The following is a 23,470-nucleotide window of genomic DNA, read 5'->3' as shown; positions in this document are numbered from 1 at the left end:
GAATCCACAGCTTCTCCCTCTTGCTGGGCTTCTGTGCCTGCATGAAACTCCTTTGTTTGCCCAGCAATCGCTGAGGCTGCAGAGAGGCTTCCCGCTGGGCTGTGGGGGGGGGGGGAGCAAAGAGGAGCAAAAAACATTTTTGGTTTTTTGGTTTTAAATTTTTTAAAAAAACAAAACAAATATAAAACATTCCACCTTTCCTTCTGCAGGGTGTCTTCTGGGTACATACATCTCTGTGCTCAATGGTTCATCATTTATCACATCTTTCACATTGAGATTAATTTCATAATAGGTTAAGTGCATTACACATTTAAGTATTGTAAAAATTCCCCAGTTTCTTCTTCTTAGCATCTTTCAATAATATTCCCCTGTTAACCTAAAATCTTTTTTTTTTAATTCTCCCCCATGAGAAGAGCAAGGAAAGGCCTCAGCATTATGAGCCAATGGAGGCCGTCCTCGACTTATGACCAAAATTGGGAACTGAAAGGCAGTTGTTGAACGAGTCACGCCCAATGCTACCGACTTTTAGTTGAGTTAGGTCTGTGGATTGGGGCATATTATAAAGACGGGGGCAAAGGTGCAGAGTTTAACCAAGCCTTCCCTCTGGATTGAAATCAGATTGGCACTGATTGGGTGGGGGGGACTTCAGCTCCCAGAATTCCCCCAAATTCTTGTTTCCTCAATCCTTCCTTCCTTCCTTCCTTCCTTCCTTCCTTCCTTCCTCTCACATCAGGATCAGCCTTACCTTACCTTCCTTCCTTCCTTCCTTCCTTCCTTCCTTCCTTCCTTCCTTCCTTCCTTCCTTCCTTCCTTCCTTCCTTCCTTCCTTCCTCTCACATCAGGATCAGCCTTACCTTACCTACCTTCCTTCCTTCCTTCCTTCCTTCCTTCCTTCCTTCCTTCCTTCCTCTCTCCTTCCCTCCATCTTTCCTTTCCTCCCTCTCTCCTCTCTTTCTTTCTCTCTGTCCCTTTTGCTCCATGTTCCTTTCCTTTCCTTTCCTCTTCCCTTCCCACATTTTCCTTTCCTTTCCTTTCCTTTCCTTCCCTCTCCTGTCCTCTCCTGTCCTCCTCCTTTTCTCCCCCCTTTCTTTCTCTCCCTCTCCCTGTCCGCCTCTCCTCCTACCCTAGCCTACACTATCCTATCCTAGGGAGCAGGGGTGAAAAATGCTTTTAAAAGTGAAAGAAAAGCCTCTGATGACTGTGCGGCTCAGCTAGGATCGTCACAACCCTTTAAAAGCATTTTTTCTACAACCTCTTCAGCCGAAAAAAATGCTTTTAAAGGGTTCTGGCGATCAGGCAACTCAGCTGGGATCGTCAGAACCCTTTAAAAGCATTTTTTTTCCTCTCACGATCCCAGCTGAGTTGCCTGATCATCAGAGGCTTTTAAAAGCATTTGTTTTACAACCTCTTTGGCTGAAGAGGTTGTAGAAAAAAATGCTTTTAAAAGTAAAAAAAAAAAGGATAGCCATGCCCACCCAGTCACATTACCCCACCACCACCAAGCCACGCCCACAGAACTGGTAGTAAGAAATTTTACATTTCACCCCTGCTAGGGAGGAAGGGAGGAAGTTGAAGGGAGGGAGGGAGGGAAAGACAGGTAGGAGAGAGAGTGGAAGGAAGGAGGAAAGGATGGAAGGCAGGCAAGAAGGAAGGAAGGAAGGAAGGAAGGAAGGAAGGAAGGAAGGAAGGAAGGAAGGAAGGAAGGAAGGAAGGAAGGAAGGAAGTTTGAGGGAGGGTCTGAAGTTAGCCTTTGAGTTAATCTATGCTGTTCTGGGTGCTGATTATTGGTGGAGAGATACTGCTGGAGAAGGGCTGTTTGATTACTGAACATTTTCCATGTGCCTCTCTCTCCCGCAGGATATATCCCAGCCTGCCTCCCATCCTCAGGTTACAAAAATGAGAAGAAGAAAACCCGCCGCCGGGGGGCCTCTCCGGACCCCCTTTACACCCCGATCCAGGAGGACTACAGCGACCCCGAGAGCCCCCAATCCAGCCTCTCGTCTCACTACTTCCAAGGTGAAGCGGCCGTCACCGAGAGCTACTCTATGGACGCCTTCTTCATCATCGACGGGCGTTCCCGTCGGCGGGCCGAGGGTCCTCGTCGCGGGGCACACCGCCACGCCTGCACCGAATGCGGCAAGACCTACGCCACCTCCTCGAACCTCAGCCGGCATAAGCAGACGCACCGCAGCCTGGATAGCAAGCTGGCGCGCAAGTGTCCGACGTGTAGCAAAGCGTACGTCTCCATGCCGGCGTTGGCCATGCACCTGCTGACGCACAACCTCAAACACAAGTGCGCCGTGTGCGGCAAGGCCTTCAGCCGGCCGTGGCTGCTGCAGGGACACATGCGCTCGCACACCGGGGAGAAGCCTTTCGGCTGTTCACACTGCGGGAAGGCCTTTGCTGACCGTTCCAACCTGCGGGCGCACATGCAAACCCACTCGGCGCTCAAGCACTACCGTTGCAAGCAATGCCACAAGACTTTCGCTCTCAAATCCTACCTCCACAAACACTACGAATCTGCCTGCTTCAAAGGGCCGGAACACGCCTGCCCGGCGGAGAACTGACCCCCCCAAGCTGGGACAGGGAGGTTCCCACGCCTGCAGCCTCCTCCGGTTGTCCTGGGATTTATTCCCACGTCACACACACAAAAAAGGAACCTCGCTGGAGCTAGGAGGATCCGTGGGAAGAATCGGGAGGACACCGCGTTTACGGGGAACGGTCTTCAAATGGAAGGCAAGCACTGCAACCTCAGCGAAACTCTCTTCCTAACACTCAGTATCTGGGTTCACACAACAGGTTGAACCCAACGAAGTCAAGATGGTAGATACACCTGCCTAACCTGCTAAGTTTGGTTCGTACTTAGCTTTGCTCAGGTCCCGTACATGTGTAGGTGAAGCTCCGGAAGGCGATCTGTCTCCAAACTCTCGATTAATTCATGCGTTGAAGAAATGTGCAAACCTTGACGATGGATGGATTCAAACACCTGGCTTAACCATGTTGTGTGAATGCTATCTGTGGCTGGATTTGCATGACACACCGGACCAGGCTGCAGTGGTGTTCTCGGTCCCGCTGTGTGTAGCCTGCAAACGCTGACACATCGTACCTGCGGCAACCTTCAAATTCACTCACCCAGGGAGCGGAGAGAAGGTGCATGGATGAATGAATGAATGAAGGTTGAAAGAATGATGATGTTAATTTCTACCTGGATGAAGTTTGGGGCCGGGGGCACCTCGTCCAATCTGGAGTACACTTGCTGCCTCAGCCAGGTGCGTGAAGCCATAAGGTGATTGGTTTGGGCCCAGTGTAAGGTGTGAATGCAGGAATGGTGATGGATAAATATGACGTGTTGCGTGAATCCAGCTAGTTGTTGTTTTGGGAAAGAGATCTAAAACGGACCACAAAGCCCATCTGCTTTTCTGACTTCCTTTTTCCCTTCCTTCAACTCAACGAAAGCAATAAAACTTTGCTCACATAAAGGTCTTCCCAAGGGACCCCTTCGTGTGATCCCCGCTTGTCTTCGCACCCTGTTTTTTTTTTTGAACGGGTGGGCTTTGATAGCTGCCATCTTGACTTGTTTGACCCAGTTCCCTGGAAACCCTTTCCAATGGCTCCGTTGAATTCTAGATCAATGTTTCTTAATGTTTAAGAGCTGTGGACTTCAACTCCCAGAATTCCCAGCCAGTCATGCTGGATTAGGGAATTCTGGGAATTGAAGTCCACACGTCTCAAAAGGGGCAAAGTTTGAAGAAAACTGACTGTAAGGATTTGGGAACCTTTGTGGAACAAGGGTCTGGGAAGACAACGGTGAATGTGTGAGTGCCAGTGCGTATGTATTAAAACAGTGGCTTTTCTGGTTAGAACCACGGTTATAAAGGCCCGGGAAGCTCTAAGATGGTATGGTGTCTTTGAGAGGTTGCAGCTATCCGAGCCTGGAAGCGGGTTCAAAATACGTCTACATGCAGTGGTGGGATTCAAGTAATTTAACAACCGGTTGTCCCAAGTGGAACGAACCGCTGAATCCCACCACTGTCTACATGTCATCTGCAACCTGTTTTTTTTTTTGAACGGGTGGGCTTTGATAGCTGCCATCTTGACTTGTTTGACCCAGTTCCCCTGGAAACCCTTTCCAATGGCTCCGTTGAATTCTAGATCAATGTTTCTTAATGTTTAAGAGCTGTGGACTTCAACTCCCAGAATTCCCCAGCCAGTCATGCTGGATTAGGGAATTCTGGGAATTGAAGTCCACACGTCTCAAAAGGGGCAAAGTTTGAAGAAAACTGACTGTAAGGATTTGGGAACCTTTGTGGAACAAGGGTCTGGGAAGACAACGGTGAATGTGTGAGTGCCAGTGCGTATATATTAAAAACAGTGGCTTTTCTGGTTAGAACCACGGTTATAAAGGCCCGGGAAGCTCTAAGATGGCATGGTGTCTTTGAGAGGTTGCAGCTATCTGAGCCTGGAAGCGGGTTCAAAATACGTCTACATGCAGTGGTGGGATTCAAGTAATTTAACAACCGGTTGTCCCAAGTGGAACGAACCGCTGAATCCCACCACTGTCTACATGTCATCTGCAACCTGTTTTTTTTTTTTTTGAACGGGGTGGGCTTTGATAGCTGCCATCTTGACTTGTTTGACCCAGTTCCCCTGGAAACCCTTTCCAATGGCTCCGTTGAATTCTAGATCAATGTTTCTTAATGTTTAAGAGCTGTGGACTTCAACTCCCAGAATTCCCCAGCCAGTCATGCTGGATTAGGGAATTCTGGGAATTGAAGTCCACCTATCTGAAAGTTGTTCAGAATGAGAACTATTGATCTATGGGGTGCCTGTCAGGAAAAAGGTGGACTAAGACTTGCCAGTCCTTGAGGACTGCAAACTTGAACCCTGAAGCAACAAAAAACACACTATATCTCGGATCGAGACAATTTTTGACCCCAAAAATTCTCCTTTGGGTCAAGTTTGACTGTTGAGATCCTCAAGGAAATGTCCAGGTAGTTTCCTTGGCAGCTATGCAGAAGAGGTTGGTTGTTGCTTTTCTCCTGGTGGTCTCCCATCCCGGTGACTCTGACAAGAGCCAGCTTACATTTTTCAAACAATCACGACAGCACAAATCAAGTCTTGTTGAAGACAAGCTGGGCAACCTCAGGATCGTGTGGGTTTCCGGGGGATAACAAGGAAGGAGTTCAATTTTGATTTTTTAAGTCTAGTCTACAGCTCCGGACATTTCCTTGTGATTTCCTTGTGATTTCCTTGTGATTTCCTTGTGGTCTCCTTTCCTGTCCTCTCCTTGTTTCTCCAATACAGGTAGTCCTCGACAACAATTGAGCCCAACTTTTATGTTGCTAGGCGAGGAATTTGTTCAGTGACTACCAGGGTCGTTAAGTGAAGCTGCCTGTCCCCCCCCCCCATTGACTTTGCTGGTCAGATGGTCGCAAAAGCGGATCACGTGACGCCGGGGCACGACGAGCGTCATAAATATGAGTCAGTTGCCAAAGCCTCTGAATTTTTGATCGCCTGATCGTGCGGATGCTGCAACAGTCATAAGTTTGGGAGAAACGGTCCTAAGTCCCTTTTTTCAGTGCCGTTGAACAGTCACTAAATGAACGGTTGTAAGTCAGGGACTACCTGTAACTGTGGCTGCCTGTACTTGTGGTCTTAAGTCGAGGACTACTTGTACTTGTGGCCGTAAATTGAGGCCTGCCTGTAATTATGGCCATGTCAATGACTGCCTGTACTTGTGGTCTTAAGTCGAGGACTACTTGTACTTGTGGCCATAAATTGAGGCCTGCCTGTAATTATGGCCATGTCAATGACTGCCTGTACTTGTGGCCATAAATTGAGGCCTGCCTGTACTTGTGGTCGTAAGTCGAGGACTACTTGTACTTGTGGCCGTAAGTTGAGGACTACCGGTAATTGTGGCCATAAATTGAGGCCTGCCTGTACTTGTGGCCATAAGTCGAGGACTACCTGTAACTGTGGCTGCCTGTACTTGTGGCCGTAAGTTGAGGACTACTGGTAATTGTGGCCATAAATTGAGGCCTGCCTGTAATTATGGCCATGTCAATGACTGCCTGTACTTGTGGCCATAAATTGAGGCCTGCCTGTAATTATGGCCATGTCAATGACTGCCTGTACTTGTGGCCGTAAGTCGAGGACTACTTGTACTTGTGGCCGTAAGTTGAGGACTACTGGTAATTGTGGCCATAAATTGAGGCCTGCCTGTACTTGTGGCCATAAATTGAGGCCTGCCTGTACTTGTGGCCATAAATTGAGGCCTGCCTGTACTTGTGGCCATAAATTGAGGCCTGCCTGTACTTGTGGCCGTAAGTTGAGGACTACTGGTAATTGTGGCCATAAATTGAGGCCTGCCTGTAATTATGGCCATGTCAATGACTGCCTGTACTTGTGGTCTTAAGTCGAGGACTACTTGTACTTGTGGCCATAAATTGAGGCCTGCCTGTAATTATGGCCATGTCAATGACTGCCTGTACTTGTGGCCGTAAGTTGAGAACACGATCAGCCAGCAAGGAAAATTTTTCGAGGACAGAACGAAAGCCGGCGTTTTTTGTCTACACAGGAAGGCTCTTCGGAGAGGTAGATGTTTAACCGATGAAGCCACGCCAGGTAGCTTGGAAATCAAGACTCACCTGGTAGTGGCAACTAGGAAGGGTCTACCGTAGTGTTTCTCAATCTCTGTCACTTTAAGGCAGGTGGACTTCAACTCCCAGTATTCACGGCGGGCTGGGGAATTCTAGGAGTTGAACAGAAGTGGTATTTAGCCGGTTCGTACCGGTTCGCTCGAACCGGTAGCAGAGAGCACGGATGGGCCCGCCCAGCTGCCCTTGCGCTAGCCGTGTTTTCAAGGCGGGGTGCATGCACGGAAGGTCCACAAACGCACGCACAAGCAGAGCACATGTACGGAAGGCTGGGCGCGTGCACGGAAGGCGACGAACCGGTGGTAACAATTATCTGAAACCCACCTCTGGAATTGAAGTCCACACGTCTCAAAAGGGGCAAAGCTTGAAGAAGACTGACTGTAAGGATTTGGGAACCTTTGTGGAACAAGGGTCTGGGAAGACAACGGGTGAATGTGTGAGTGCCAGTGCGCGTATGTATTAAAAACAGTGGCTTTTCTGGTTAGAACCACGGTTATAAAGGCCCGGGAAGCTCTAAGATGGCATGGTGTCTTTGAGAGGTTGCAGCTATCTGAGCCTGGAAGCGGGTTCAAAATACGTCTACATGCAGTGGTGGGATTCAAGTAATTTAACAACCGGTTCTCTGCCCTAATGATTTCTTCCAACAGCGAGTTTGCCAGACTGCTCAGAAAGTTAACAACCGGTTGTCCCGAAGTGGAACGAACCGGCTGAATCCCACCACTGTCTACATGTCATCTGCAACCTGTTTTGTTTTTTTTTGAACGGGGTGGGCTTTGATAGCTGCCATCTTGACTTGTTTGACCCAGTTCCCCTGGAAACCCTTGCCAATGGCTCCGTTGAATTCTAGATCAATGTTTCTTAATGTTTAAGAGCTGTGGACTTCAACTCCCAGAATTCCCCAGCCAGTCATGCTGGATTGGGGAATTCTGGGAATTGAAGTCCACCTATCTGAAAGTTGTTCAGAATGAGAACTATTGATCTATGGGGTGCCTGTCAGGAAAAATGTGGACTAAGACTTGCCAGTCCTTGAGGACTGCAAACTTGAACCCTGAAGCAACAAAAAACATACTATATCTTGGATCGAGACAATTTTTGCCCCAAAATTCTCCTTTGGGTCAAGTTTGACTGTTCCTTGATCCTCAAGGAAATGTCCAGGTAGTTTCCTTGGCAGCCATGCGGAAGAGGTTGGTTGTTGCTCTTCTCCTGGTGGTCTCCCATCCCGGTGACTCTGATAAGGGCCAGCTTACATTTTTCAAACAATCACGACAGCACAAATCAAGTTTTGTTGAAGACAAGCTGGGCAACCTCAGGATCGTGTGGGTTTCCGGGGGATAACAAGGAAGGAGTTCAATTTTGATTTTTTAAGTCTAGTCTACAGCTCCGGACATTTCCTTGTGATTTCCTTGTGGTCTCCTTTCCCTGTCCTCTCCTTGTTTCTCCAATACAGGTAGTCCTCGACAACAATTGAGCCCAACTTTTATGTTGCTAGGCGAGGAATTTGTTCAGTGACTTTTTCAGCAATTTTACGCCTTTTCTTGTCACGTGTGCTAAGTAGATCACCGCAGCTGTTCAGTGACTAACACGGTCGTTAAGTGAAGCTGCCTGTTCCCCCCATTGACTTTGCTGGTCAGATGGTTGCAAAAGCGGATTACGTGACGCCGGGGCACGACGAGCGTCATAAATATGAGTCAGTTGCCAAAGCCTCTGAATTTTTGATCGCCTGACCATGGCTGCAACGGTCATAAGTTTGGGAGAAACGGTCCTAAGTCCCTTTTTTCAGTGCCGTTGAACAGTCACTAAATGAACGGTTGTAAGTCGGGGACTACCTGTAACTGTGGCTGCCTGTACTTGTGGTCTTAAGTCGAGGACTACTTGTACTTGTGGCCGTAAGTTGAGGACTACTGGTAATTGTGGCCATAAATTGAGGCCTGCCTGTACTTGTGGCCGTAAGTCGAGGACTACTTGTACTTGTGGCCATAAATCGAGGCCTGCCTGTAATTATGGCCATGTCAATGACTGCCTGTACTTGTGGTCGTAAGTCGAGGACTACTTGTACTTGTGGCCGTAAGTTGAGGACTACCGGTAATTGTGGCCATAAATTGAGGCCTGCCTGTACTTGTGGCCGTAAGTCGAGGACTACTTGTACTTGTGGCCATAAATTGAGGCCTGCCTGTAATTATGGCCATGTCAATGACTGCCTGTACTTGTGGTCGTAAGTCGAGGACTACTTGTACTTGTGGCCGTAAGTTGAGGACTACCGGTAATTGTGGCCATAAATTGAGGCCTGCCTGTACTTGTGGTCGTAAGTCGAGGACTACTTGTACTTGTGGCCGTAAGTTGAGGACTACCGGTAATTGTGGCCATAAATTGAGGCCTGCCTGTACTTGTGGCCATAAGTCGAGGACTACTTGTACTTGTGGCCGTAAATTGAGGGCTACCTGTAATTGTGGCCATAAGTCAATGACTGCCTGTACTTGTGGTCGTAAGTCGAGGACTACTTGTACTTGTGGCCATAAGTTGAGGCCTACCTGTAATTGTGGCCGTAAGTCGAGGACTACCTGTAATTGGCTGTGTGAAACTTCATCACATCAGCTCCAAGGGTCAGCATTTAAGCCCCTCTTATGTGTGAGAAAAAGATTGATTTTTTTCTAAAATATATATATTTTACTGCTCCGCCATCGTCCACCTTTTTCCTTCTGGCAAATTCTCCCGGTAAATCTGAGCGCACCAGAAGAGCCGCTGTTGCCCTAAATTTAGGACTATTCTCTATTTAAATATTCTAATTTATCTTATTTATTATCCTATTTATTGTTTGCCGATGGGTAAAGGGGCCGGGTGGGTGGCGGGGAAAGAGAGTTTTCTCTGAAAACAGGCTAGGGTTTCCTGCCTGAACAGAGGGGTTGGGCTAGATGACCTCCAGGGTCCCTTCCAACTCTGTTATTCTATTCTATTCTTTGCATGCACTCTAGATAGGAAGGAACCGGTTAAGATTGGCGCGCGAGACGGATCTGCTGCGTGGTGGATTTTTATTTATTTATTTTTATTTTGTATGTGGGTTTTTTTTTTGGTCTTGACTTTGGCTCCAGAGACCAAGCAGAGATTTAAAACAGGGATCACGAATCGAATTCTGCACCAATGCTATGTTGTTGGCTTTCGAACGCCTGTGTGTGCCTAGCTGGAGCACAGGAACCTGCCTTAACGATCACAAACCTGGAAATCCCACACAAAAAAAACACAACAATTTGATTTTTCTACTCCGAACCTGCTACGTCTTCTTACAAGGGACGGATCTCCCAGCCTGGAATCAATCTATAAAAAACTCTGGAGAACTTTTAAGCCCAGATGGCTTGAATCGAACCCTTTCTCCACTTTGAAGACTCTTCTCTGCCACCGCCGCGTGGATTTTCTCCCATAGTTACGCCGTGCGGTTGACGCGCCGAAGAAGGAAGAGAAGCTTCCGCTAAGATGGCAATGAATCTTTACGCAGGCAGTCCTCGACTTACGATGGTGCGTTTAGTGACCGTTCGAAGTTACGACGGCTCTGGGGGGGAAAAGGGTCAGGTCGTAACCCGTTTTTCACACTTACGACCGTTGCAGCACCCCCGCGGACACGTGATCAAAATTCGGACGCTTGGCAACGGACTCGTATTTATGACGGGTGTTGTGTCCCCCCCCGGGTCACGTGATCCCATTATTTTGTGACCTTCGGACCAGCAAAATCCATGGGGACGACAGCTTCGCCTAACAACGGTGTGACTAATTTAACAATCGCAGTGATTCGCTTAACAAACACGGCAAGGAACAATGTACAATGGGACAAAACTCACTGAATGAACTTCTCACTTAAGCACCGTACATTTGGGGCTCCGTTGTGGTCATAAGTCGAGGACTACCTCTACACACTTGAAACATCCCCTTCATGCCTTTTCCAACCACCTTCAGGTGTAGGCCATCCAGAGGTGGACTGGAGTTGCTGGCCAGCTTCATCTAGATCAGGGGTCTCCAACCTTGGCAACTTTAAGACTTGTGGACTTCAACTCCCAGAATTCATCAGTCAAGGTTGGAGACCCCTGATCTAGAAGTTCTTCAAATATATCTAATCGTATTTTGATATATATGCAATACTACTGAAAGGCATTACATCACCAGAATGTTGGACTTATAGCTTTCCAGGATCTTAAAAGTAATTTGTTAGGAGGAAACCTTTGTGTATGTCCCCATAACAACAACCCTGCGAGGTGAGGCAGGGTTGAAAGAAAACCTGATATCACTCAACATGTTTCCAGGGCTAAGTGTTGTGACCCAGGCCACAGTAGGTAGTAATAAACTTAGTGCGTGGAAAAACAAACTTTATTCGAATAGCTGGGGATTACTTCATTCCCAGCTTCGTTCAACTCAAAAGAAAAACAAATGCCTCCCAACACAAATTCCTCAGTTATCTCACAAACCTTAGTCCAATTGGGCAAACTGCCAAAGGCCCTTCCTGACAAATGTCCAGAAGCCACAAAAACAAAGACCTACACGAAGCAGAAGATGGAGCAGAAGACGCAGCTACAACGTTGGTTTTTTGGCAAAGCCCAAACGCCATTGCTGGTCTGTTTTAAGCCTTATGGGAGGGGCCAATCATCTCTTGGCCCTACTCCCGAGTCGTCCTCTCTGCTTGAGCTGCTCTTGCCTTCTGGCAGCTCTTCTCATGCGTGCATTAGGAACAGGCTCCTCCTGTTCCTCTGCCTCACTACTATCAGTCTCTGGAGGCTCCGGAGTCTGCATTTCACTTCCCGATGGCCCTGGCCTCACCTCAGCCTCATCATTGTCCAACTTCATTGCCAGCTCCGTAGGCTGCTAACGGACCAGAACACTAAGGATGGCCTTGAACTAAGCTAGCCGACTCTAACCCAACACTTTAATCCAGCATTTCATAATTTAAGAGGTATGGACTTCAATGCCCAGAATTCTCCAGCCATTATGATTAAGGGTATTGTTTTCTCCCTGATCATTTGTCTGGTATTAATCCCTGCTTATCTAGTCATTGGCTGCTGGAGAGGACGTCTTCCTTTTATGTTTCTTTCTTAGCTTTTTATTTTTAATCGTCCCTTTTGAACGGTGTTTAAAAATACGATGTATTCCTAGGTGTCTATAAACCACACCCTGTAATCAAGATGGGGGATTGTGGGAGTTGGGAGCCCGCACCTCTCAAAGCACGCTTGGCTGGGGAATTGTGGGAATTGAAGTCCACGCATCTTAAAAGTCACCAAGGTTGAAAAAGGGCTGCTTTCGCAGTCCCGCCGTTCAACAATTGTCTCCCAAAAATTAGATAGCTCGATCAGCAACTTAGGAATTGCAATTCGTGAATCACAATTTTTTTTTTTAATTTGCATTTATATCCCGCCCTTCTCCGAAGACTCAGGGCGGCTTACACTATGTCAAGCAATAGTCTTCATCCATTTGTATATTATATACAAAGTCAACTTTTATTGCCCCCAACAATCTGGGTCCTCATTTTACCTACCTTATAAAGGATGGAAGGCTGAGTCAACCTTGGGCCTGGTGGGGCTTGAACCTGCAGTAATTGCAAGCAGCTGCTGTTAATAACAGACTGCATTAGTCTGTTGAGCCACCAGAGTCCCTTAAATTTATAATTTAATTTGAGGAGCAGGGAAACGAATAAACGGCACTTGGTGAGTTGAAAGAAAGTCAAGGTTGGGGTGACCTCAGATTCATCCCCACTGTACAGATTGGGGTTCTCAGCCATTCCAGTCAAAGCTTGTCTTATTGGGTTATCTCGGACTGTGACTGGAAATCCAGAGATACAGTTAGTCCTTGGCTTATGACCATTCATTTAGGGACCCTTTGAAGTTACCACGGGACTGAAAAAAGGGGCTTACAACCGTTTTTCGCACAACCGTTGCAGAATCCCGCTGGTCGCGCGATCCGAATCCAGACGTTTGGCGACTGACATGTACTTATGACGGTTGCAATGTCCCGGGGTTACGTGACCCCTCTTTTTGCGACCTTCTGACCAGCCAAGTCCTTGGAGAAGCCAGGGTGACTTAAACAACCATGTGACCAACTTATAACAACTGCGGCCAGGAAGATTGTACAATGGGCCACAATTCACTTAACAACTGCCTCGCTTAGCAACAGAAATTTGGGGCTCAATCGAGGCCGTAAGTCGAGGACTACCTGTATTTGCTCCATAACCACCAGGCTGCGAAAGTCTGTAGTGATTCTCAGCCATTCCATTCAGTCCAGTCGGAGCTGAAGAAGCTTCTTTGGATGAGAGGTGAAACGTCTTCAAAAGAAAAAAACCAGAAAGTCCAGTTGCCTCCTGAAAAAAGCACCTTTGGGACAACCAGGACCTGGATGACTGTGAATCGCTACAGATTTTTAGCTATGCAATTTGGGATGAACGCCCTTGGAATGGTGTGGAACGGATTTCCAGAAAAATTGCAGACTACAGGAACCATCTGCATCACTCAGGTGACTCTGAGGACACAGATAAACCTCCAAGTAGCCTCAACGACCCTCTAAAAGGATGCAAATGACCAGCCGTCTGCAAGGAATATCAATCCTTCCCTTCTCCGCCATCCAGTCAGAGCTGAAGAAGCTCCTTGGATGAGAAGTGAAATGTCTTCAAAAGAAAAAACAAAGAAAGTCCAGTTGCTTCCTGAAAAAAAGCACCTTTGGGCCACAAGATAGTTCGTAGTAAGAAGGCGCGATTCCAAGTCAACCAGACCGCTCATTTCATGACCAACTCTGGACGCAAAACTGGGTCTCTCGTCTTCGCCATCTTGTCTTCCCAGGTGTGGGTATCAGCAGTGCACTAATAAATCACAAAAGCCTAACCACGATTTAATTCCACAACCCACCCGGAATTGCAAATGTATCCCCGGAGTCTTTTTAACTGATCAGGTTAAGCACGTCGTACGAATGCAACCACTGTTCCCGTGTTGTATTCCTGCTCTCCCCGCCCCGCCCCTCCGTCAAAACACATTGTCCGCTGCACGCCAGCTTGTGAACCTCCCAGTCATTCAACCTTTTAACTGGGTTCACACAACATAATAGCCTGGATCAAACAGGGACAGGTCGTTTGTAGATTTGTAGCAAGCAAGCAAATGCGAGTAGATCAATAGGTACCACTTCGGTGGGAAGGTAACCGCGTTCCGTGCATCTTTGGCACGTAGCCATGCTGGAAATCAACATCGGACCATGGAAATTGTCTTCGGACAACTCTGGGTCCCTTGGCCAAGAAACGGAGATGGGCAGCGTGCCGCGTAGAGTCGGACGCGACTAGACAGGGAAACCTTTTACCTTTTAGTTTATAGTTTAATGCAGTGGTGGCGAACCTTTTAGACACCGAGTGCCCAGACTGTGCGGGTGTGGATGCCCAGACTGAAAGGTGCACGTGCGAGAATGCGCACAGGCACGGACATGCGTGCACACATGGGCAGACATGCACAAACACGTGGATGCGTGGATGTGCACATGTGTGGACATGCGTGCATGTGCAGCAGAGACCCAAAGACCAGCTGGCCGGCAGGAGGTGGGGCATCCCAACACCAGCAGTGCGTCAAGAGTTTAAGATCTTTTTCTTTCGTGAGCTTCTGTTTCGACATTTGCAGGGAAACAGAAGCTCACGAAAGAAACGTCACGGAGATCTGACCTGGGGCGACAGTGTGCGTGCCAGCAGAGAGGGCTCTGTGTGCCACCTCTGGCACGAGTGCCATAGATTCACCATCACGGGTTTAATGTGTCGTGGTAACTGAGATATAGCCTCATCAGGGTACATGAACCAGGCCGCTATGTTAAGCCATAATGTGGTAGACTCATCCAGGCATCGTTGCGTTATATATGAATGCAGCAACTGTCTTTGGTAAAGCCAGGGTTAGATTCAACCTCTCAGCATGGAACAACCGTCTGCGCGGGCACCTCTTTTGACGTCAAACCCTTAACTAGGATACCGCATTAAACCACTGTCAGATGTCGCACAACACCCTGAACCATAAACAGATTGAAGGGGCCGGGTTCCCGACAAACTAAGCCACACCAAAAGGGAAAAGGAAATGTTGCTGACCCCTCAACCAACTTTAGCGTGTTTCTGGCAGGTTGTTACTAGCTTTGTATAACCCACGTGGACGAGTCTGTTGTATGAACGCGGCCGTGGACAAACTCATTCATACCTATTGGGAATTAAGGCGCTTGTAACCGTGGGCAGAGAGAATGCTGGATGTTTTTAATTCCCACTCAAAAAACCTCAGGTTTCAACCCTTCAAGGGTTTTGCCAGGGACAAAAAACACACACTGCAGGGATTTCAAGAATGCTAGTTTACCGTTGCAGGGTATCTTCACCGAATCTTGACATCCCCATCCAGAACTTTTCCTACTCCTTCGTAAGGACGACGAGGTCCAGATGGGACCATTCTGAGTCTTGTTTTTTTCCCTGCTTCCCACTTTCCCAGGGCTGAGTAACTCTTTTACCTCTCCTGTCCCTTTTGTCGAGGGCAGTGCGATAGTCGTTGACACTGGGGTACGTGCAGACAGCACAAAAAAAAAGAACGCCAGGTCAGCATCAGATGTCTGCACGCCGCCCTGTGTCCCTGTCCAGCACAGCTTTCAGGATTCGTTCATGCACAGGGAACACACAGGTGGACCCGCAAGGACACCACAACCCACGGATACAATTTCCTTGGTGAACTCTTCCCTGTGGGGCAACGCCAGGCTGGGAGTGTGTGTGTGTGTGTCTTTCTCTCTAAACCGTAGCGCCTGGTTTCCTGCCCGTAGATTTTGCACTTGGGACGGTACCCCAGTTCCCTTTCAGTGTTTAGACTGTAAATAAAATACGATAGCAATAATGAATTCCCTCTGCATGATTTAGCTTCCCACTCCTGCCCCCAGCCAGCCAGATGTTGGTCTGGGTTAGAATACAGGTCAACACAAGTCTTCCTGATGTGAAACTACCTGCAGTATTGTAATGCAATTCAGGGATAATAAAGGGCCTTCTTTTCTGCTACGTCCTCGTGTCGTTTGTCTTTTTAGCAGGTGTTCTGACCTGGGCTTCCCAAGAGCATGAATGTTGTGACTCGTCCTCCCTCCTCTCCTCAGCCGGGCCCCTCCCGTCTCCAACCGGGCCTTTTATCAGACTCCGAGTCTGATAATGAAGATGAACGGCCTGTCATGCCTCCAGCCCCGACCCTGGCCCCATGCCCGGAGAGGATTCCAGGAGTGAAAGGACAAGCCCGATAAACCTCACTCATACAGCGTGTGTTCCTTCGGCTCAGCCTTCAGAGCAGGAAGCCAGCCAAGTGCTGGAATTACTCGGCCCTACTCCCTCTGACCCCTTCCTTTCCCTGACAGCAGATCCAGCTGTAGACAATTCAAAGTGAGTGGACCCTCGCTTCTGGAGATCTGAGAGGCGATGCCATTAGAAGGAGGAGTGGGGCAGCCCTGGATAAATGCTGAGTCATGGAGCCACACCCCACAGCCTATATAAAGGACCTGCTTTTGGCATTCCAACCTTGAGTCAAGCAAAGTCTTATCTAGTTTGCTGATAAGTTTGCTGACTCTATCGCTGAAGTCACAACTTGGACTCCTGCCTGCCCTGATAAACCTCGAAGGAACTTGGCAAGCTGCAAAGGCTTCGTTGCCAAGTTTGTTACGGACTTCCTTGACTCGTTCGTCGGAGTGAGAGTGGGACACGACAATGAAGCAGATTCCTTGTCTTAAGAACTTTCTTAAGTTACTGGGAATTCTTCTCATTCACATCCAGCAAAGTCTTTCAAGGGAGAATTTAGAGTCACAGGCTACTGTCAGGGTTCCAAGTAACAGCCCCCAAAGAAAAAAAGACTTCAAAGCTTGAAGTTCCTCAAAGTTCCGTTTTATTAGAGATGTCATATTGGCACATCTAGGAAAACCCGAATCTGAAACCTTCCAGGGTTTCCCCACCCAAAGGAAAGTTCAAGTCCCTGCCCAAGACCCACATGTCCATTACGTGGTCCAATCCAAGCACTCTCCCAACTGGAGATGCCTCCCAGTTCCAGCCCTCCAGGTGCAGGGTAATATTGTCCTTGACTCTCTGAGAAAGGAGTGTTATTATGACTACATATCACCCATGCTCCATACAAGCTCCCCTCCCAGTTTCCCATGGCACTAAATGTGGCAGGCCTGAAGATCAAAGAAAAAGATGGCATTCAGAGCTGACAGCTATGTTAACAGAATTCAGGAAGTTAACTTTTTCCCCCAAACATTTTTAATTAAATGATTAAGTATTATAAAGTACAAAATATAAAAGTAAATAGAGGAACATTACAGAAGGAAGGGAAAGAGGAAAGGGAAGTGGGAAAAGGCAGTGGTGGAATCCAAACTTTTTTACTACTGGTTCTGTGGGCGTGGCTTGGTGGGCGTGGCAGGGGAAGGATACTGCAAAATCTCCATTCCCTCCCTACTCCTGGGGGAAGGATATTGCAAAATCTCCATTCCCACCCTACTCTGGGGCCAGCCAGAAGTGGTATTTACCGGTTCTCCGAACTGTTCAAAATTTCCGCTACAGGTTCTTCAGAACCTGTCAGAACCTGCTGCATTTTCACCCCTGGGGGAAGGGTAGGGGAAAAAAAAGAAAAAAAAAAGGAAGAAGCATTGACTTCCAACTCTCTCTGTCGCAGTAAAATAAAACTTCCAAGTCACAACTTTTTTGCTTTTTCCGTAATAATATAGGAACAAGCCATTTCTACAAAGATCTAGCTATCTAATCTGTAAAACCCGAAGTCAGAGTTTCGTTCTTTTCCACACCAAGCATGAAGTTCAGAAGCGGTTTCCAGGTGGGAACAAAAGTACCTGTGTTTTTTCCTTTAATCCGAGGAGTCAGTTTTTCCATTTCAGCCAACTCCATCAGTTTCTGCAACCATTCGTCCGGGGTAGGTATCAGAAATGCAGGTAATCCTTGACTTAACAGCCACTCGTTTTGTGACTGTCCAAAACTCGTTTTCCACTGAAAAAAGCGACCGACGACCGTTTTATTATAGTTGCAATGTCCCTGTGCTCCAGACGCTTGGCAAACTGACTCGTATTTATGACGGTTGGCGTGTCCCGAGGTCGCGTGATCATCTTTTGCAACCTTCGGAGGAGCAAAATCGAGAGGGAAGCCAGATTTGCTTAAGAACTTTCTTAAGTTACTGTGAATTCTTCTCATTCACATCCAGCAAAGTCTTTCAAGGGAGAATTTAGAGTCACAGGCTACTGTCAGGGTTCCAAGTAACAGCCTCCAAAGAAAAAAAGACTTCAAAGCTTGAAGTTCCTCAAAGTTCCGTTTTATTAGAGATGTCATATTGGCACATCTAGGAAAACCCGAATCTGAAACCTTCCAGGGTTTCCCCAACCAAAGGAAAGTTCAAGTCCCTGCCCAAGACCCACATGTCCATCACGTGGTCCAATCCAAGCACTCTCCCAACTGGAGATGCCTCCCAGTTCCAGCCCTCCAGGTGCAGGGTAATATTGTCCTTGACTCTCTGAGAAAGGAGTGTTATTATGACTACATATCACCCATGCTCCATACAAGCTCCCCTCCCAGTTTCCCATGGCACTAAATGTGGCAGGCCTGAAGATCCAAAGAAAAAGATGGCATTCAGGGCTGACAGCTATGTTAACAGAATTCAGGAAGTTATCTTTTTTCCCCCAAACATTTTTAATTAAATGATTAAGTATTATAAAGTACAAAATATAAAAGTAAATAGAGGAACATTACAGAAGGAAGGGAAAGAGGAAAGGGAAGTGGGAAAAGGCAGTGGTGGAATCCAAACTTTTTTACTACTGGTTCTGTGGGCGTGGCTTGGTGGGCGTGGCAGGGGAAGGATACTGCAAAATCTCCATTCCCTCCCTACTCCTGGGGGAAGGATACTGCAAAATCTCCATACCCACCCTACTCTGGGGCCAGCCAGAAGTGGTATTTACCGGTTCTCCGAACTGTTCAAAATTTCCGCTACGGGTTCTTCAGAACCTGTCAGGATCTGCTGCATTTTCACCCCTGGGGGAAGGGTAGGAAAAAGAAAAGAAAAAAAAAAAGGAAGAAGCATTGACTTCCAACTCTCTCTGTCGCAGTAAAATAAAACTTCCAAGTCACAACTTTTTTGCTTTTTCCCTAATAATATAGGAACAAGCCATTTCTACAAAGATCTAGCGATCTAATCTGTAAAACCCGAAGTCAGAGTTTCGTTCTTTCCACACCAAGCATGAAGTTCAGAAGCGGTTTCCAGGTGGGAACAAAAGTACCTGTGTTTTTTCCTTTAATCCGAGGAGTCAGTTTTTCCATTTCAGCCAACTCCATCAGTTTCTGCAACCATTCGTCCGGGGTAGGTATCAGAAATGCAGGTAATCCTTGACTTAACAGCCACTCGTTTTGTGACTGTCCAAAACTCCTTTTCCACTGAAAAAAGCGACCGACGACCGTTTTCACCTTTATTATAGTTGCAACGTCCCTGTGCTCCAGACGCCTGGCAAACTGACTCGTATTTATGACGGTTGGCGTGTCCCGAGGTCGCGTGATCATCTTTTGCGACCTTCGGAGGAGCAAAATCGAGAGGGAAGCCAGATTTGCTTAACAAAAGGGGAGCCTTTTCTAAGCCCCTTTCTCTCTCTCTCTGTTAGAATAGAATAGAATAGAATAGAATTTTATTGGCCAAGTGTGATTGGACACACAAGGAATTTGTCTTGGTGCATATGCTCTCAGTGTACATAAAAGAAAAGATACGTTCATCAAGGTACAACATTTACAACACAATTGATGGTCAATATATCAATATAAATCATAAGGATTGCCAGCAACAAGTTATAGTCATACAGTCATAAGTGGAAAGAAATTGGTGATGGGAATTATGAAACTATGGTGATGGGAACTATGAAACAATTAATAGTAGTGCAGATTCAGTAAATAAATTCAGTAAAATTTCAGTAAAAGATTCAGTAAAAGTTAGAGGCAGTCCTTGACTTACGATCACCATGGTGCCCAAAGATTTCTTTCGCTAAGTGAGACATTGGTTGTGAGCTTCGCCCTAAAGTTTTGGGACCTCTCTTGCCACAGTGGTTCAGTTAATAACCTGGTTGTTAGGGGAATACGCCTTTCCCCTTGACTTTGCTTGTCGGAAAGTCGCAAAAGGGGGCGCGATCCCGGGCCACTGCAAATACGAACCGGTTGCCAAGCATCTTGGTCACGTGACCATGAGGATGCCCCAACGGTCCTAAGCATGAAAAAATGATCCTGAGTCCCTCCCCTTTTTTTTTTCCTGTGCCGTCGTAACCTCAAACGGTCACTAAATGAGCTGTTGTAGGTTGAGGACTACCTGCATTAAATATAAATAAATATGACCTAGTCAGAGGCTCCTTAACCCAGGTTAAGGGTTTCTGGATGAGTGGAGAAACACAGAATGTCGGAAACTCAATCAGGAAACTCTATATCAGCTGTGGGTTATTCTCTCTCTTTTATCTGACTCAGTGGTAGTCAGTCTGGTCCCTACCGCCCTCTAGTGGGCATTCCAGCTTTCATGGTGGGCGATAGGGGTTTTGTCCGATACTGAAGCACTTTCCTTTTTTTTTAATTTAATTGACTTTTTAAGTTGTGCATCGGAAGTAGGGAAGCAGGTTGTTTCCTGCCTCCAGAGGGCGTCGGGGTAGTGGTGGGGAAGGCCCGTTTTTCTCTCTCACCTGGCTCCAGAGCCTTTCTAGGAGTCTGGGGAGAGCAAAAATGGCCTGTCCCACCTGTTAAGGATAATCTTGTCTCACAACCGATGTTGTGGGCTATTGAGCAGACTACCCTTTGAGTTTACGCATGAAAGCGACTGAGAACGATTGTGGACAGTAACAGTCAACATACAAACTAACTGCGTTTTGATAATATTTTACTTTTAGGGACAAAGCAAAATTATAGTCCAAAAAAAAAACAAGCCAGGTCATACACGTATAAAGTGAGATAAAGATCAGTCCAGGGATATTTTTCAAATGTAAAGTCTTCTTACCAATTGTAGAAAAATACAATAAAACAGATCTTCTTTAGTTTCATTCAGGAACAAAGTTCAATATAAAAAGAGTCAATAAATATTAAAGAAGTGATACGCAGCCATGATCAAGCCATGATCATGCATAGAGATCAAATAAAGAGTTACAGCATATCAGCAGGTAAAAATGGTTTAGTGTCCACACAAGCCATAATTCAGCTTTCCTTAAGTACACTGGCTGCAGAGCTCAGCCAATCAGGATGCAGGATGATGCAAGAAAGTTTTTAAAGCTATATAATACTTTTAGCTACAAACACACAATGTTGGTTTATATATTTCCTGACCAACCAGTTGGGCAATAACAATTTCCTAACACCACCCATCTCCAGAGGTCCTCCGGAGGCCGAAAACGGCCCGTTTGCCAACTTCCAGACCCTCCCCAGACTCCTAGAAAGGCTCTGGAGCCAGGTGAGAGAGAGAAACGGGCGTACTGAGCCATCGCATGCCAGGAGCAGGGGAGCAGGTGGGGTCACACATGAGGAGGTGGGGCGCATAGAATTATGGGTGTGAGCACATGCATGCATGACCCATATATGTGTCTGTGTGTGTATGTGTATAACTATGTAGCTCACTACTGCCACCTTGTGGGCTGTTTTTAGATTTTTTTAAAAAAAAAATTGCTTTCTTGCCAAGATTTTGCCTCTGGCATTTCCTGGTGGTCTTCCATCCCTGCATTAACCACTTGCTAAATGTTAGAAATTCCCAAAGAGGAAAGAAGGAAGTCTTTTGACCCTTTCAACGCTATCTCATCTCTTCCAGCCCACAGATGTGTTTAACCCCACCTTACTCCAGGATGGCTGGGGAATTCTGGGACTTGAAGTCCACACGTCTTTAGCTGGCAAGGTTGAAAAACACTGTCGTATAACGATCAATCAGGATTGAGCTGGAACGGACCTCGGAGGTCTCCTAGTCTAGCCCCCTGGCTCAAGAAGGAGACCCTATCCCATTTCAGACAAGCGGTTGTCCAGCCTCTTCTCACAATTACCTTAATTCTTGCCATTACAGGTAGTCCTCGATTTACGTCCACAGCCACAACCAGAGTTTCCATTCTTAATTGAGTCAAACCCAACTGTAAAACCTTTTTTGCTGTGATTAACTCAATCATTGTCGTCATTAAGCGAATCATGTGGTCGTTAAGCAAGTCCAGTTCTCCCCCTCTCCCGCCATTGGCTTTGCTTGTCAGAAGCTGGTGGGGAAGGTCAGCAATGGTGATCACGTGACCTCAGGATACAGCAATCATCATTTTAAAAAACAACAACGATGCAATCAAGTGACCAGATTTTTGATTAAATGACCCAGGACAGGTGTTGGCAACCCGTGGCTCCAGAGCTGCATTGCTCTTTGGGCCCTGTGCTGCGGATCCCTGTTCATTGGCTGGCCCCACCCCTCCCCTTCCCCTCTCAGTCACTCTTCGCCTGGCCTTGAAATTCCGAGAGATACAGAGAGAGGCGGGGAGAGAGAGACATAGTTATAGAGAGGGGTGGAGAGAGGCGGGGAAATAGAGGGCAAGGGACAGAGACAGAGAGAGACAGAGAGAGGGAGAGAGAGGGGAAGATGGGGGAGAGAGACAGATACAGAGAGGGGGGAGAGAGAGACAGAGAGATACAGAGAGAGGAGAGACAGAGACAGAGAGGGAGAGAGGGGACAGAGAGAGGAGAGAGAGGAGAAGATGGGGAGAGAGAGACAGAGAGGGGAGAGAGACAGAGAGAAAGAGAGGGGAGAGAGGGAGAGAGAGACAGAAAGGGGAGAGAAGGGAGAGAGAGAGGGAGAGAAAGGAGAAGATGGGGAGAGAGAGACGGGGGAGAGACAGAGAGATAAAGAGAGAGGAGAGAGAGACAGAGGGAGAGAGACAGAGAGATAAAGAGAGGGAGAGAGACAGAGGGGAAGAGAGACAGAGCGAGAGAGAGAGAGAGGAGAGAGAGAGAGGAGAGAGAGGGAAGATGGGGAGAGAGACAGATACAGAGAGAGAGAGACAGAGAGATACAGAGAGAGAGAGACAGAGACAGAGAGGGAGAGAAGGGACAGAGAGAGGAGAGAGGAGAAGATGGGGAGAGAGAGATACAGAGTGGGGGAGAGACAGAGAGAAGAGAGGGGAGAGAGGGGGAGAGAGACAGAAAGGGGAGAGAAGGGAGAGAGGGAGAGAAAGGAGAAGATGGGGAGAGAGACAGGGGGGGAGAGACAGAGATAAAGAGAGAGGGGGAGAGAGAGACAGAGGGGGGAGAGAGACAGAGAGATAAAGAGAGAGGGGGAGAGAGAGACAGAGCGAGAGAGAGAGAGAGAGAGAGAGGGAGGGAGAGAGAGGAGAAGATAGGGGGAGAGAGAGACAGAGATACAGAGAGAGGGGGGGAGGGGGAGAGAGACAGAGATTTATTTATTTATTTATTTATTTTTATTTATTTATTTTTGTCACAACAATATATGTAGGTATCATACAAAAAGATTATATAGTATATAAATATATATATGAGTGAATATTAGGAGGTATAAGCATACATATATATATAGGAAGAAGAAAAGAAAAACAACAGGACAGGAACGGTAGGCACGTTTGTGCGCTTATGCACGCCCCTTATGGTCCTCTTAGGAATGGGGTGAGGTCAATAGAAAGTTTTTGGATAAAGCTTTTAGGATTATGGGAAGAGACCACAGAGTCAGGTAAAGTATTCCAAGCACTGATGATTCTGTTACAGAAGTCATATTTTCTGCAATCTAGATTAAAGCGGTTGACATTAAGTTTAAATCTATTGGTTGCTCTAGTATTATTGCAATTAAAGA

The 23,470-nt window shown here is 47.1% G+C and overlaps 1 protein-coding gene across 1 annotated transcript in view; it reads left to right on the top strand.

The window, feature by feature from the left end:
- SCRT2 (scratch family transcriptional repressor 2) overlaps positions 1-2,862 on the top strand; it is a 26,084-nt gene extending 23,222 nt beyond the window's left edge. Inside the window, exon 2 of the mRNA XM_058176719.1 lies at positions 1,858-2,862. Coding sequence (XP_058032702.1) covers positions 1,858-2,567 — 710 coding nt within the window. The 3' untranslated portion in view covers positions 2,568-2,862. The remainder of the gene's footprint in view (positions 1-1,857) is intronic.
- The last annotated feature ends 20,608 nt before the right edge of the window (positions 2,863-23,470 follow it).

Source organism: Ahaetulla prasina, chromosome 3, assembly GCF_028640845.1.
Source record: "Ahaetulla prasina isolate Xishuangbanna chromosome 3, ASM2864084v1, whole genome shotgun sequence".
Taxonomy (NCBI): domain Eukaryota; kingdom Metazoa; phylum Chordata; class Lepidosauria; order Squamata; family Colubridae; genus Ahaetulla; species Ahaetulla prasina.
The sequence above is the reverse complement of the archived record's forward strand: the minus strand, read 5'-3'. Positions and strand labels throughout refer to the sequence as shown.